General features: G+C 40.6%; 1 protein-coding gene across 1 annotated transcript in view; it reads right to left on the bottom strand.

Moving 5' to 3' along the window:
- Window positions 1–480: 480 nt before the first annotated feature.
- Window positions 481–16,640, bottom strand: part of LOC122564384 (tudor domain-containing protein 7-like) — a 122,355-nt gene continuing 106,195 nt past the window's right edge. The window contains exons 16-17 of the mRNA XM_043719169.2: window positions 6,330–6,490; window positions 481–1,037 (exon numbers count right to left, since the gene is read on the bottom strand). Coding sequence (XP_043575104.1) covers window positions 817–1,037; window positions 6,330–6,490 — 382 coding nt within the window. The 3' untranslated portion in view covers window positions 481–816. The remainder of the gene's footprint in view (window positions 1,038–6,329; window positions 6,491–16,640) is intronic.

The following is a 16,640-nucleotide window of genomic DNA, read 5'->3' as shown; positions in this document are numbered from 1 at the left end:
CTGGGATAGCAGGATTGTTCTATGAAGAAAGATTGGGCCTGAATTCTCGAGAGTTTCAAAGAATGACAACTGCTCGCACTGAAACTTACATAATAGGTAAAAGGATAGAAGGGAAACAGAAGTAAGATGTTTCTCCTGGTTGGACAGACTAGAACCTGGGGCACAAATTTTTAAAAAGTGGATGCTACTTAGGTCTGAGGTGAGGTGAAGATTTTTCACACAGAGGACTGTGAACGTTTGGAATTCCACATTGGGCTGTGGAAGTTCAACTTTTGACTATATTTCAGGTACAGATTGATAGATTTTTTATTACTAATTAATTGCATCTCAATTATTTTTAATATAACACAGTCTTGCTTTAAAAATATTTCTTAATTCAGCTATTGGAAAATGAAATTCCAGTACTAAAATGAAACGGTAGATAGTATTTGAACTGTTGTTTACAGTTAAGCTTTGCGTAAGTATACAAATAACCATGAGAATGATTAATTAGTTTATTATTCCTACACAACCCTTCACTTCAATACATGGCCAATGGCAAAGGCAAGTGGCAAACCAATAGCACATTTTCAATAAACAAATCTCTTTAGTACGGTAATCCAAACATTGGTAAGTGGACAAAAAGAGTCATTTGGTTAAGTTCTTTTTTATACAAACAAAGCATGAGGTTCTTTAGAATCACTAACATTCCATCCCCAAGTTATTTGAAAACCTTGTAAATAACAGCAAACTAGATTAGTATTGTGCTCTCATTTCAGTTATTGCTAATGGTCAGAAGTTAAAGTTATTTTAAAATGTTGTTAAGGTAAACAATGATTATGCAACTTTTGACAGCTCTACAAGGTACTCTGTCAGCAGATCATGTATCCAGACATCTGTGTCTGGGAGGGATGTGTCCACCAAGTAAGTCACCACTTTTCTATCCCAGGGATATGCACTCCCATGAACTGATTGTATTTGGGCCACAAGAGGCTTTCGCTCAACATGGTTACGGAAAACTATTGATGCTTCTTCCGACCACTGTTCACATTTGACACCTGCAAAATACACAGGAAATATTAGTTCAAATGTAAAGCTCATTTGGTTTGCATAAAAAAAAATGCACAATACATATATTTCGTGGATGAAATTTCAAACAGCCAGTAGATAAAAGAAAAGGCCTGCATTTCATATATGTTAAGAAACACTTCCTTAAACTAATGTTCTACAACCTCCTATTATTTGCATACAAAGCAGGTTTTTCTTTTTAAAAAACTGTATCTGATAATCTGCCCCTCTTCTGACAGGACTAATCTGAAGACCATGCTTCAGAAAGTAATCACAGACCGGGTATTCTCTGGATTGGACAGTCAACATGCTAAATTCTGGAGGGTACCTCAGCTGTTCATGTACCTCATTTCCCTTACACCAGTGCCAGTCTTAGGGCCATACATTCAACAATATAATCTTTATTCTATGACAGTTTGCATGTGGCTGAGGTTACAATCCAGAGATTATTACCTTTAAGGTTCTGCCTTCCAATTCAGTGCCAATTCCTCATACTGCCTGTGCAATCTCTCTTTCCAGAGCTTATTAGGCAGTTGGTATCTATATGGACAACTGCATCCTCCCCCTGAAACTTCAAGCTCATCTCCAGCCTTTGTTAGAGACAAAAAAAACTGTAGATGTTGGAATCCAAGACAGACAAGCAGGAGGCTGGAAGAACACAGCAAGCCAGGCAGCATCAGGAGGTGGAGAAGACAACATTTCGGGTGTAACCCTTCTTCAGGACTGGAGATGGATGTAAGGGGAGCTCAAACCTCAAACCTGTTGAATAGTTGCAAGGACTGTGCCTTTTCCACTCTCACCTTCTTGATCCTTTTACCTACCGTACTCAAAGTCACAACTTCCAGTCCCTGCCCACTGCTCAAATCAGAAAATGTTAACCTAAGGTGTGTGGCTGCCTTCTGAACCAAAGTGTGTCTAGGTACAAACATAACATTTGCAACATTTGTCCTGCTATCTCTTTGTGCTATTGAAGTGTATTTATTCTATTAACTTATAGTCTACCTTACCCAAATCCTGGCTTCATACATGTAACGTTGAGAGAAAGATGTATTTATACTGAAAATAAGTCAGCTCTGCTAAAGGAGAGGAACCTGTTTAAGCCATGTAGCTGATTAACTAGTTGAAGATGTTCTCCGAGAGCTTGTATACCATGGTTTACGGAATATCTTTTGAACAGCAATGTTTAGTTAGCTTTAAAATGGAAAAAATAAAATTCCATTGCTTAGTCAACTCCTGAACTATGTGCACACTGTTTCTGGATGTGGTCACCCATAGTTAACAGGTATGCAGGGAAAGGGGAAAATGGACAACCAACAGACAGAGATCCTTCCAGGCATTTGAGTCTCCAATCAGGTTCAATATTTGTGAACCAAAACAAAATGCAAGAGAAACAGAAAGGTCACTGCACTTGAAACATGGACTCTACATTATCTTCACAGATACTGTCACACCTGATGAATTTCTCCAGGAATAACTGTTTTTGTTTCAGATTTCCAGCATCTGCAGTTCTTGACTTTATTTTTGTTCTGATGGCTCAGCTGTACAGGAGGACTGGGAAATTTCTGGGATGGTATACAGTCATTGAGACGTACAGCATGGAAACAGACCCTTTGGTCCAACTCGTCAATGCCGAACAGATATTCCAACCCAATCTAATCCCACTTGCCAGCACCCAGCCCATATCCCTCCAAACCCTTCCTATTCATATACCCATCCAAATGCCTCTTAAATGTTGCAATTGTAATCACCTCCACCACTTCCTCTGGCAGCTCATTCCATACACCTACTACCCTCTGTGTGAAAAAGTTGTCCTTTATATATCTTTTATATATCTTTCCCCTCTGACCCTAAACATATGCCCTTTCATTCTGGACTCCCGCCACCCCAGGGAAAACCATGCCCCTCATGATTTTATAAACCTCTAAGGTCGCCCCTCAGCCTCTGACACTCCAGGGAAAACAGCTGCAGCCTATTCAACCTCTCCCTATAGCTCAAATCCTCCAACCCTGGCAACGTCCTTGAAAATCTTTTCTGAACCCTTTCAAGCTTCATAACATCCTTCCGATAGGAAGGAGACCAGAATTACACGCAATGTTCCAAAAGTGACCTAACCTATGTCCTATACAGTCCCAACATAACCTCCCAACTCCTGTACTCAATACTCTGACCAATAAAGGAAAGCATACCAAATGCCTTCTCCACTATCCTATCTACCTACAACTCTACTTTCAATGAACTATGAACCTGCACTCCAAGGTCTCTTTGTTCAGCAACACTCTCTATGACCATACCATTAAGTGTATAAGTCCTGCTAAGATTTGCTTTCCCAAAATGCAGCACCTCGCATTTATCTGAATTAAACTCCATCTGCCACTTCTCAGCCCATTGACCCATCTGATCAAGCTTTGACAAATAGAGTTAAGGAGAATCCAAAGGTTTTTTACAAATACATTAAGGTCAAAAGGGTAACTAGGGAGAGAATATGGCCTCTCATAGATCAGCAAGGCGGCCTTTGTGTGGAGCCACAAGAGATGGGGGAAGATACTAAATGAGTATTTTGCATCAGTGTTTACTGTGAAAAAAGACACGGAAGATATAGAATGCAGGGAAATATATGGTGACATCTTGAAAAATGTCCATATTACAGAGGAGGAAATGCTAGATGACTTGAAACGCATGAGAGTGGATAAATCTCCAGGACCTGATCAGGTGTACACGAGAAGTCTGTGGGAAGCTGGGGAAGAGATTGCTGGTCCTCTTGCTGAGATATTTATATCATTGATAGTCACAGGGGAGGTGCCAGAAGACTGGAGGTTGGCTAATGTAGTGTCACTGTCTAAGAAAGGTGGTAAGGAAAAGCCAGAGAATTATACACCAGTGAGCCTGACAGTGGTGGGCAAGTTGTTGGAGGGAATCCTGAGGGACATGATGTACATGTATTTGGAAAGGCAAGGTCTGATTAGGGATAGTCAACATGGTTTGTGTGTGGGAAATCATGTCTCACAAATCTGATTGAGTTTTTTGAAGAAGTAACAAAGAGGATTGATGAGGGCAGAGCAGTAGATGTGATCTATATGAACTGCAGTAAGGCATTATATCTCCTTTGTGACAGGAATAAGGCTGTCACTGAGTGGCTATAATAGATAGGTGGCATGAGGGCCTACAAAGTGGTTCTGGAGAGCTAGAAATCATGATTTCAAAGGTAGTAATCTTGGGATTGCTTGCAGTGCCACAAGTAAGGATAAAATAGATGAATGCAGTTGGTAAAATAGATGGACAGAAGGTGCAGGCAGAAAAGCTTTAAATTCTTGAGACACTGGGTCACTGAGGGACTGCAAGCCAATAGAGACTGGATGAGGGTTAGAGGTAGGATTACAGAGCAGGCCAAATATTCTTGTAGTGTGGTATGCTTGGGCTATTGGGAGAGTTTAAGTTAACCTGGAGGGGGATGAGATCAAGAGGTGGAATATAGTATTGTTAGGAACCACCCAGTGATAGATGCTACTGGGTGTATTGTAAATGCTATTACTTAGTGGGAAAGATATTGATGAGAGAATTTGAAGGAGACATACGAAAAAGTGCAAATAGATTAGTAATAATGGAGGAACTTAATGATCCCCATATAGACCAGAATATTATTTCCCAAATGCAGCTATCATGGAAAAATGTAACAAATACAATTTCAAATTCATTACTCCCAGCCGCTTCCAAATGTATGTATTATACTTGTAGATTAATTTATTTTAATGTTAGTAAATTCTGTAATCAGTTGACAAAACAGATAAGATGGAGGAATAATCGAGACATCTTCACTACGAGTTCAGGGGACATTCAAATATGAGTGAGTCTTAAGCAGTTTTTAAAACCTTTAAATTGTCTTTGGATTTAAAGTCAAACTCATATCACTTTTGCTTTCTTCAGAACATAAAATTATGTTTTCTTGGGTAATAGATAGTATGGAAACCAGTGACAATTTATATCAGTACCATGGCACTTTTGAATGATAATCTCCATTTATTTGAACAGTTTATTTACATTCAACTAATAATATGTTAATCAAATGGCAATTTATATTTAAACTGTTCAGTTAAAAAAGTATCAAATTTCATATGTAGAACAAATAAAGACCATATAAAACTTTCGTAAATGCTAACCATCCTAATTCAAAACTATCTGAAAACAAAATTAGATTAGAATCCCTACAGTGTAGAAACAGACCCTTTGGCCCAACAAGTCCACACCGACCCTATGAAGAGTAACCCACTCAGACCCATTTCCCTCTGACTAATGCACCGAAAACATTATGAGCAATTTAGCATGGCCAATTCACCTGACCTGCGCATCTTTGGATTGTGGGAGGAAACCGGAGTACCCAGAGGAAACCCACGCAGACATGGGGAGAATGTGCAAACTCTGCACAGACAGTGGCCTGAGGCTGGAATCAAACCTGGGTCCCTGGCGCTGTAAGGTTACTGTGCTAACCATTGAGCCACTGTGCCGCCTAATTGGTTTGAAGTATTTTAATTTTTTTTCAAATCAAGTAGCGTCCTCAAAGCGCTCAACTTGCATTGAATTTTTTTTTATTCATTCATGGGATATCAGTGTCACTGACTCCGCCAGCAGTTATTGCCCATCTCTAATTGTCCAGAGTGCGTTGGACAGACTGGGTAAGGATGGCCGTTTCCCTCCCTATAGGACATTAGTGAACCAGATGGGTTTTTGCTTTCATGAAATTCAAATTCCATCAAATGCCACAGCAAGATTTGAACCCAGGTCACCAGAACATTACCTGGAACCCTGGATTAACAGCCCCATGTTAATCCCACTAGGCCATCACTACATGGGATGTGTTTCATCAACGAAAAGGATATCTACCCTGAAACTGACAGGATATCATTGCTTATAATTATTAAATGATTTTTTTTTGCAGCATTCTAAGGGGCGACACAGTGGCTCAGTGGTTAGCACTGCTGCCTCACAGCGCCAGGGACCAGAGTACAATTCCTGCCTCGGGACATTCTCCTCGTGTCTGCGTGGGTTTCCTCCGGGTGCTCCGGTTTCCTCCCACAGTCCAAAAGTGTGAAGGTTAGGTGAATTTGCCATGCTAATTGCCTGTAGTGTTAGGTGCATTAGTCAGGGGTGAATGTAGGGGAATGGGTCTGGGTGGGTTGCTCTTTGGAGGATGTGGACTTGTTGGGCCGAAGGGCCTGTTTCTACACTGTAGGAATCTAATCTAATCATATCCATTTCATTAGAGTTGAACTTCTGCTTGGTTAACTCACCTGCTAACTGTGCTGTAATGGCTTGGAAAGGCAATTGACGGAATTGTTGTACCAGCATCTGAACTTTCCTACAACTCACTAGTTCATGTCGACCATAGTCCAATTGATACACTGACACCAAACCATTTGTAAGTATTCCTTTCACCAATACACGGTACCATCTACAATTACAAAAAAGTTATTCACAAGTAAGTTTACAAAGTTATTTATAAAAACAGCAGTAGATCTGAAAATTTCAATGCATACATTAATTCCAATCATTGAGGATTACTTTGTGGAGTCTTCTGACAATATCTTGATTAATATCTTGAACACTGTTCCAAGTAACCCAGGAGAAATATCATACAGTCCTATTTACATTTTCTTGAATACTTCTATATACCAGTTATAACATTACAACAGATGTGAGTTCAAACATATACTAGGCTACAATCAGTGTAAAATGTAAAAGAGACTCAATTCTAAAAGCACATTCAGGACAAATTTCTTTTGGTTAGTTGTCTCGAGAGGAGAAGGGGCTGGGTTTTAGGGAATGATGCTGAACAGCTGCAAGGTCTCAATGGCAGATTGTAGTGACCATAGCTTCATTATCACCGCCATGGGCGGCACGGTGGCACAGTGGTTAGCACTGCTGCCTCACAGCGCCAGAGACCCAGGTTCAATTTCTGCCTCAGGGAACTGTCTGTGTGGAGTTTGAATGTGTGCGCATATTCTTCCCGCGTCTGCGTGGGTTTACTCCAGGTGCTCTGGTTTCCTCCCACAGTCCAAAAATGTGCAGGTTAGGTGAATGCTTAATTGCCCGTAGTGTTAGGTGAAGGGATAGATGTAGGGGAATGGGTCTGGGTGGGTTGCTCTTCGGAGGGTCAGTGTGAACTTGTTGGGCCGAAGGGCCTGTTTCCACACTGTAAATAATCTAATCTAATCAAATTAAGAGTAGTAGGTAAGGAGGATAACAATAGTCAGTCGCATTGTTAGTAAAGGAGGGAATCAGTGAAGTGCTGGGTGGTGATGTTGGCACAATTGATCATGACGTGGAATCAATTTGGACACAAGGACTAGCAAGGGAAAGATCCCATGGGTAGAAAAATGTCTATCAGCCTTGAAGAGATGTCTCACTGGAGGACAAAGTATAAATCAATAAATAATGGAGACATGTAACAACGCATTACAACTGTCGTGGGTGAGTTTAATCTGCACATTGACTGGACAAAGCATAACATGGAAGAATTTTTCTTTAAAATAGTAAATCAGGGATTGATTTAGAACAACTGCACAACCTACATGGGAACAGACTACTTTAGACCGAGTAATGAGATAGGATTAAGATTGAGATCTCATAGCTAAGAATCCTCTTGGGGCAGTAGTCACAGCATGGTAGAATCTAAATTCATCTTAAGGAAGAGTGGTTCTAGGTTGCAAACCAGTGTCCTCAACCTAAATAAGGCCAATTACATAGTTATGAAGGAAGAGGTGTCTAAAGCATGCTGGGAAAACATGCGAAGGAAAAGGCCAATGGCTGAGCTGTGGCAGACGTTTAAACAGAATATTTCTTAACTCTCAGTGAAAAAATGATGATCGGACAAGAAAGGTAAACCAACTATGATTAACAAAGGCAGTCAAGGAGAATATCCAATTGAAAATTAGGCACAAAGGTCAAGACCAGAAGACTGTAAACTTGTAGAAGCCATCAGTGGATGATGAAAAAGACAATAAGAAGAGAAAAACAATGATTATGAAAGTACATTAGAAATATAAAAACTGCAAGCACTCCCATGGGTGTATGAAATAAAAGAGTAGCTAAAGTGAGAAAGGGACCCTTGGAGAATGTGACTAGGTGATTAACAACAGGGAACAGGGAGGTAGCAGATAACAAATCAATGTTATGCGTCAATTTTCACAGTGGAGGACATTGCAATCCCAAGTTATCAGATAATCAATAGCAGGAAATATCATGCAACAGTCTTTAAAAGTGAGGAACAAAATATTTGACAAACTAACAGCAGACACGTCGTTAGGACCTGATTGCCTCCATCCTACGGTTTTAAAGCAAGTGGCTGCAGAAATAATGGGCACTGGTCGAAATATTCCATAGATCACTGGATTCTGGGATAGTTCCAGCAGATTGGAAAACTGCTAATATGACACTACTATTCAAGCTGGGAGGGAAATTAAATTAGCTTAGATTAGATTACTTACAGTGTGGAAACAGGCCCTTCGGCCCAACAAGTCCACACTGCCCCTCCGAAGCGCAACCCACCCATACTCCTACATTTACCCCTTACCTAACACTACGGGCAATTTAGCATGGCCAATTCACCTGACCTGCACATCTTTGGACTGTGGGAGGAAACCGGAGCACCCGGAGGAAACCCACGCAGACACGGGGAGAACGTGCAAACTCCACACAGTCAGTCGCCTGAGGCGGGAATTGAACCCGGGTCTCTGGCGCTGTGAGGCAGCAGTGCTAACCACTGTGCCACCGTGCCGCCCACCAAATGGAAAGCAGGAAACTATAGGCTGGTTAACCCAACATCTATCACTGGGAAAATGCTAGAATCCAGTATTAAGGATGAAATAGCAGGACATTTATAAAAGCTTAACAAAATTAGAGTGAATATGGTTTTTGTGAAAGGGAAATTGTGCTTGAAAAATTTGCTGGAGTTCTATAAGGAGATAACAAGCAGAGCCAGTAAAGGAGAACAAGTAGATGTAATGTGTTTGTATTTCTGAAAGGCATTTAATAAGGTGCCACATTAAAGATTACTGAACAAAATAGGAGCTCATGGTATTGAGGATAATGCATTGGCATGGATTGAGGATTAACAAAGAACAAAGAATAATACAGCACAGGAACAGGCCCTTCGGTCCTCCAAGCCTGCGCTGCCACATTTTACACTTCCATATGAAAACTGGCTACACTTATCGGATCCGTATCCCTTTGTCCCCTTCCTATTCATGTAAAATTCCATGTGCTTCTTGAATGCTGCCATTGTGTCTGCTTCCACTACCCCCTCTGGCAACACGTTCCAGGCACTTACTACCCTTTGTGTTAAAAACTTGCCTCACATATCTCTTTAAAACTTCTCCCCGCACCTTGCAACTCTGTGCTCTAGTAACTGACCCCTCCACCCTGGGGAAAGAGACTCATACTTTCTACTCTATCCATGCCATTAATAATCTTATAAACTTCTATTAGGTCACCCCTCAACCTCCTGTGTTCCAGTGAAAACAAACCCATTCTATCCAAACTTTCTTCATAGCTAAAATCCCCCACACCAAGCAACATTCTGGTAAAACTTTTCTGTATCCTTTCCAAAGCATTAACACTCAGAAGACAGAGTTAGGAGTGATGGGTCTTTTTTAGGATTGAAAGACAGCTCAAAACGCCAGAGGAATCAGTCTGATGAACTCAATTATTTACTATCCATATGACTTGGAGGAGGATGCACAGTATGATGCTGATGATGCACAAATAAGTGGGAGGGCATGATGTGATAATGGCAAGATGTGATGAGGACATGAGAAATCAGTAAGAGGAGTAAGTGGGCAAAAACTCTTCAAATGTAGTTTAATGTAGGAAAGTGAGAGGTAGGAAGAATCAAAAGGCTGACTTATTTAAATAGAGAGACTCCATAAATTTGTAGTTTAGAGGGACCTGGGTGTTCTTGTGCATGAAACAAAAAGTTAGCATGCAGGTGCAGCAAATAATTAAAAGGCAAATGGAATTTTGGTCTTTATTGCTAAGAATTGGAAATTAAAAATAGTTAAGTCTTCTTACAAATGTCTGTAACTGGACTGCTGTGTGTAGTTTTGTTACTTGTAATTAGGAAAGAATATACTGGCATTGTAGGCTGCTCAAAAGAGATTCACTAAGCTGATTCCTGAGAGGGGGCTGACTGGTCAAAAATTGCTTACCATGTTAGACCTTTACTCATTAGAATTTAGAAGAATGAGGGGTAATTTTATTGAAATATACAGGATTGAGGTGGCTTGACAAGATGCTAAAGTGATATTTCCAATCATGGGGGAATCTCAAACCATGGGACAGAGTTACAGAATAAGAGAACATGTTTAAATTGAGACAGAGTCAGAGAGGTATGCAGCACTTCAGTCCAACTTGTCCATGCTGACCAGATATCCTATATAAATCTAGTCCCATTTGCCAGCATTTGGCTCAAATCCCTTTAAACCCTTTGTATTCATATACTCATCCAGATGCTTATTAAATGCAATTGTACCAGCCTCCACCACTTCCTCTGGCAGCTCATTCCATAAAGGCACCACCCGCTGCATGAAAACGTTGCCCTGAAGTCCCTTTTATATCTTTTCCCTCTCACCCTCAACCTATGTCCTCGGATTTTGGATTCCCCCACCCCACAGAAAATGTCCCTCATGATTTTATAATTCTCTATAAGGTCACCCCTCAGCCTCCAATGTTCCAAGGAAAATAGCCCCAATGTATTCAGCATCTCCCTATAGCTAAAACTCTCCAACCCTGGCAACATCCTTGTAGATCTTTTCTGAACCCTTTACAGTATCACAACCTCCTGTCTATAGAAGCGAGACCAGAATTGCATGCAACACTCCAAATGTGGCCAAACTAATGACCTCCCAACTCTTATATTTAATGCACTGACCAATAAAGACAAGCATACCAAACGCTTTCTTCCCTTCCCTATCTACTTGCAACTCCATTTGCAAGGAGCTATGAATCTCTCAAGGTCTCTTTGTTCAGCAACACTCCCCAGGATCTTACCACTAAGTGTATATATACTGTTCTGATTTGCCTTTCCAAAATGCACCATCTCATTTATCTAAACTAAACTCCATTTGCCATTCCTCAGTCCATTCGCACAGCTGATCCAGATCCCGTGGTACTCTAAGGTAACCTTCTTCACTGTCCACTACACCTTTACTTTTAGTGTCATCTGCAAACCTACTAACTATACCCACTATGTTCACATTAGAATCATTTAAATCAATGAGAAAAAGCAGGGACCCAGCACCGATCCTTGTCACACACCACTGGTAACAGGCCTCCAGTCTGAAGAGCAACCCTCCACCATCACCTTCTACCTCAGAGCCACTTCTGTATCCAAATGGCTTATTCACCCTGTATTCTGTGTGATCTAACAGTGCTAACCAGTCTAACATGGGGAACCTTGTTGAATGCCTTAGCGAAGTCCATATAGATCACATCCACCGCTCAATCCTCTTAGTTACTTCTTCAAAAAATTCAATCAAGTTCATGAAACATGATTTCCCATGCACAAAGTCATGCTGACTATCTCTAATTAGCCCTTGCCATTCCAAATACATGTAAATCCTGTCCCTCTGGATTCCCTCCGAACACTTGCCCATAACCAATGTCAGCCTCACTGGTCTATAGTTCCCTGGATTGTCCTTACCACCTTTCTTAAATAGTGGCACCACGTTTGCCAACCTCCAGTCTTTGACACCGTGCCTATGTCTATTGATGATACAAATATCTCAGCAAGGGGCCCAGCAATTTCTTCCCTTGCTTCCCCTAAAGGTTCCACCTGATCAGGTGAGTGATTTATCCACCTTGATGTGTTTTAAGCCGCCCAGCACCACCACCTCCAAAATACCAACATTTTTAAGCGTGAAGGAATTTTTTCTCTCAGTATGTAGCAAATATCTGAAATTTTCAACTCTAGAGAGTTGTGGATGTTGGATCACCGGAGTATTTAAAGAGAAGGTAGTTACATATTTTAAATATCGAGGAGTTGATTCCTAGGCCAAATCAGCCATGATCTGAGAAGAACGGTGGGCCAGACATGAAAGGATCAATGTCCTACTTGTGCTTGTGTCATGAGCCTGCTCCCACCAAAACAATCACAGCCCCCAACTCCACATTCCAATCTACCACCAATCCATGGAGCAAAGCAAATGCTTGAAATTGAAAAAGGCGAATTATACTAAGCTGTGATTTGATTTGGAAAACATGGACTAGAAATGTGATGGTAAATGAAGTGTCACAGCAGTATAAGGCATTCAAGGATTGGAGGCTCTAAACAAGTATGTTGTAAGAAAAACAAATCTACACCTCAATGGATGACAAATAGCAGAGAGGAAGGCAAAAACAAAGGCAAGCCTTATGTTAGACACAGAGAGCCCATACTGCCGAGAGCCTGGGGCTGTAAAAAATGCAGGATGAAGGTAAAAAGGAAGTTAGGAAAGAGGAGGCACAAAAAATACGGCTAAGTAAAACCAAGTAAAATCCAATGTTGTTTTATAAATACTAATAGTGCAAGAGATTAACTGAAGAAAAAGAGTAAGGTTGATCAGACACCAGAAAGGTTACTTGAATGTGAAGGCAGAAATATAGGCATGGTTCTTATTACATATTTTGTGTCTGTTTTCACAAAAGAGAGCGCGAGCGCAGACAGTGTCATTGGTACAGGAGAATGAAATGATAGCAAAGCAGTGAAAGGAGAGAAATCAGGCCTTTGTATCTGAAAGTATGGCTACATTTCCAGACCTAGCAGAGTTAGAGGTACATGGGAGGAATTAGGGATTCTGACTGTCATTCCCTGAAACCTCCAGGGCTACAGGTATGGTACCAGAGGACTCCTAACATTGTTCCACTATTTACAAAGAAAGGAAGAGAAACAGAATACTTTTTAGGCCAGTCAGCCTAATGCTGGAGGTGGGAAAACTACTTGAACATTTTAAGAAAAGTATAAATCATCACTTGGAAAGGCATGAATTATCATGGGCAGTCAGCAATTTCTTAGGGGGAAGATTGTATCTGAGTCCAGATTAGAGTGGTGCTGGAAAAGCACAGCAGGTCAGGCAGTATCAGAGGATCATTTCAGGCAAAAGCCCTTTATCAGGAATGAAGGAAGATTGGATCTGACTATTAGGATTAAAAATTTGAGAAAAATCAATAAGGGTAGCACATTTGAAACAGCATATTGATATTTTCAACAAGATCTCACATAGCAGGTGGGTTGGTAAAGACCATAGGATTAGAGGACAAGCAACAAGTTGGATCCAAATTTGACTCACAAGCAAGAAGAGTTAAGGGTACATGGGTACTTTGTGACTGTCAGGTTGTTTGCAATGAAGTCCTGCAGGTTTATAAGACCATAAGACATAGGAGCGGAAGTAAGGCCATTCGGCTCATCGAGTCCACTCCGCCATTCAATCATGGCTGATGGGCATTTCAACTCCACTTACCCGCATTCTCCCCATAGCCCTTAATTCCTTGCGACATCAAGAATTTATCAATTTCTGCCTTGAAGACATTTAGCGTCCCAGCCTCCACTGCACTCTGTGGCAATGAATTCCACAGGCCCACCACTCTCTGGCTGAAGAAATGTCTCCGCATTTCTGTTCTGAATTTACCCCGTCTAATTCTAAGGCTGAGTCCACGGGTCCTAGTCTCCTCGCCTAACAGAAACAATTTCCTAGCGTCCACCCTCTCCAAGCCATGTATTATCTTGCAAGTTTCTATTAGATCTCCCCTTAATCTTCTAAACTACAATGAATATAATCCCAGGATCCTCAGCCAAAAAGCAAGATACTACGTGTCTTGCTTTTCAAAGTACACATTGATCAATAATTCAGATGCTAGAGTTTGGGACATAATTAAGAAGTTGGTACGCGATACTTAAATTTCTTGGAAGGTTGAGAGTGAGAAAGAAAGCTGCCATTTGCAGGTAGACATCAATTGATGGTTGGCTATGAGAAAATTGAGAAATTGTATTTAACCTGTAGAAGTGTGAGTAAAATATTTGGGGATAGCAATCCTAATAAAAGAATTTTCATTAAAAATAGGGGCATGAAGGAGTGTGGGTAAATGGAAGAGCTTATGTTTCAAATCTGTAGATTGGTAAAGGTAGCACGACAACTGGATAATCTGGATATGGCAGGGCATTTTTATTTATTAATCAAAATGCAAAATACAAGAGCAGGGAAATTACAGGAAAGATGTGATCACATGACAGAAGATAGCAAGGAAATTTCAGGACATTGTCAGGAATGGAGACTTTATCCATGAGTAAGGTTTGAATGGGCTAGGGTTGTTTTCTTTCCAACAGGAGGACTGAAGTGAAGTTTAATTCAAGTTTAGAAGATTTCCAAAATATAGGAGGCCTGAACAGAGTTGAAGGGCCTATTAGCTAACAGGTGAATAAAATTTGGGCATTGAATAGTTGGCAAAAGTTGAGGCAATGCTTCAGTTAATCTATTTTGAAATGCATGGTGAGTTAAGTACATGGCATCTACATTTTTTTTTAAAAACACAGTAAGCATGTGCTATAATTTAAAAGAGATGATTTGTTCATCACCCATGGAGGAACTGGTGGCTTGTGCGTGGCTATAGTCTTATAGGGATGTACTAGAAATGTTTTCACCCAGAAAAGTGGTAGGAGATCTGAGACTCACTGCTTGAATGGGTGATAGAGGTAGAATCCCTCACTGCATTTAAGAGATTCTTGGGGTATGCCCCTTGAACAGTGCAACCCACAGAATACGGACAAAAGCTGAAAAGATAGATTAGGGTGAACCACTCCTTTTGGGTCGAAATTGACATAGTGGATCAAATTTTTGTTACCAGGGTCCATCTCTTTAAATCTCCATGGATTATTAGTTCTCAGTATTGATAACTGTGCAATTATGTCTTCATGCTGGCTATTAGGTTACACTTACTAATTTCTGAGTTTTTAATTCATCTATTAGAGTCATAGAGATGTACAGTATGGAAACAGACCCTTCGGCTCAACCCGTCCATGCCGACCAGATATCCCAACCCAATCTAGTCCCACCTGCCAGCACCTGGCCCATATCCCTCCAAACCCTTCCTATTCATATACCCATCCAAATGCCTCTTAAATGTTGCAATTGTACCAGCCTCCACCTCCTCTGGCAGTTCATTCCATAGATGTACCACCCTCTGCCTGAAAAAAATTCCCCTCAGGTCTCTTTTATATCTTCCCCCTCTCACCCTAAACCTATGCCCTCTACTTCTGGACTCCCCCACCCCAGGGAAAAGACCTTGTCTATTTATCCTATCCATGCCCCTCATGATTTTATAATCCTCTATAAGGTCACCCGTCAGCCTCTGATGCTCCAGGGGAAAACAGCCCAGCCTATTCAACCTCTCCCTGTGGTTCAAATCCTCCAACCCCGGCAATATCCTTTCTGAACCCTTTCAAGTTTCACAACATCTTTCCAATAGGAAGGAGACCAGAATTGCGTGCAATATTGTTATAATTGTTTCACATTCAGCTTTTAGTTGTATCTTTTTTCTAATTACTGGTGATGATACTTGGAAGGTGGCAACATACTAGTGGGAAGAGCAGGCTGCATTGTTGGATTGTGTATACGGATCATGTTTAAAATCACTTATTTTAGTTGATATGTAGACCTGTAACTAATTTACTGTATTGTAACATTACAATATTATACCTCAATTATTGTTCCAGATTAAACAAACACAGACTGTAGACTGAACCTTATCTGTACAGCTAAGATACTCAGAATCATTACAATGAACCCAAAATTCAGTTTTAGTCATTCCTAAGTCACTCTTGACTTCAATTCAGATTGTAACAATCTGAATTATTTTGACCAGATGAATCTACTGGCAATCAATATCGACACAGATGTTCAATGCATTTGCTGTTCAGTAGTGCCATCACAAGTTATTAAGCCATGCAATCTTCAACTGCAGGGTGTAAGGTCAAGATCCAAATGAATTAACACCTTAAGCTCGATAGAAATTGGATCCTATACATATGTAATTTTGACTGATGTAGCACAGCAGCAAGAAAAAACAACCACTGGTAACATCAGTATTGTAAACATTATATGGAAGGTAAATAGTTTCAGGTACACACAGGCTATCCCAAACTGTTTCACAACTAGTGAATTACTTTTGATGAGCATCCTTGTCTGAAGTGAACATAGTAGCCAATTTACAAGGAACAACAGGAAATAAAATGAAAGACTGTTAAATTGTTATTTTATGATGACATTGGTTGAGGGTGGAATATTTGGCAGAATACCAGGGGACTCTTTGCTGCTTCTGAAATAATGACATGGGATCTTTTAGACTCATTGAACAAATAGATGAGAGCTCAGCTTAAGCTGAACCGAAGGAGGTCACCCCCAACAAAGTAGCATTTTCTTCAAATAGCAGGTGACATTGTGCAGCTAAATTCTGGAAGTAAAATTTCACCTTGTAGCACCATTCCCATGAGATAGGAGACGATAAGTGAAAGTGACACTTTGTCACCAAAAAACTCCTCATGTGAAGAAGTACCTTAACCTATGCTACTATTC

This window comes from Chiloscyllium plagiosum, unplaced genomic scaffold, assembly GCF_037043375.1.
Source record: "Chiloscyllium plagiosum isolate Xiang-an unplaced genomic scaffold, Cpla_swu_hap1 HiC_scaffold_2, whole genome shotgun sequence".
Classification (NCBI taxonomy): Eukaryota; Metazoa; Chordata; class Chondrichthyes; order Orectolobiformes; family Hemiscylliidae; genus Chiloscyllium; species Chiloscyllium plagiosum.
Note: the sequence above shows the minus strand (reverse complement) of the source record. Positions and strands in the feature narration are given on the sequence as shown.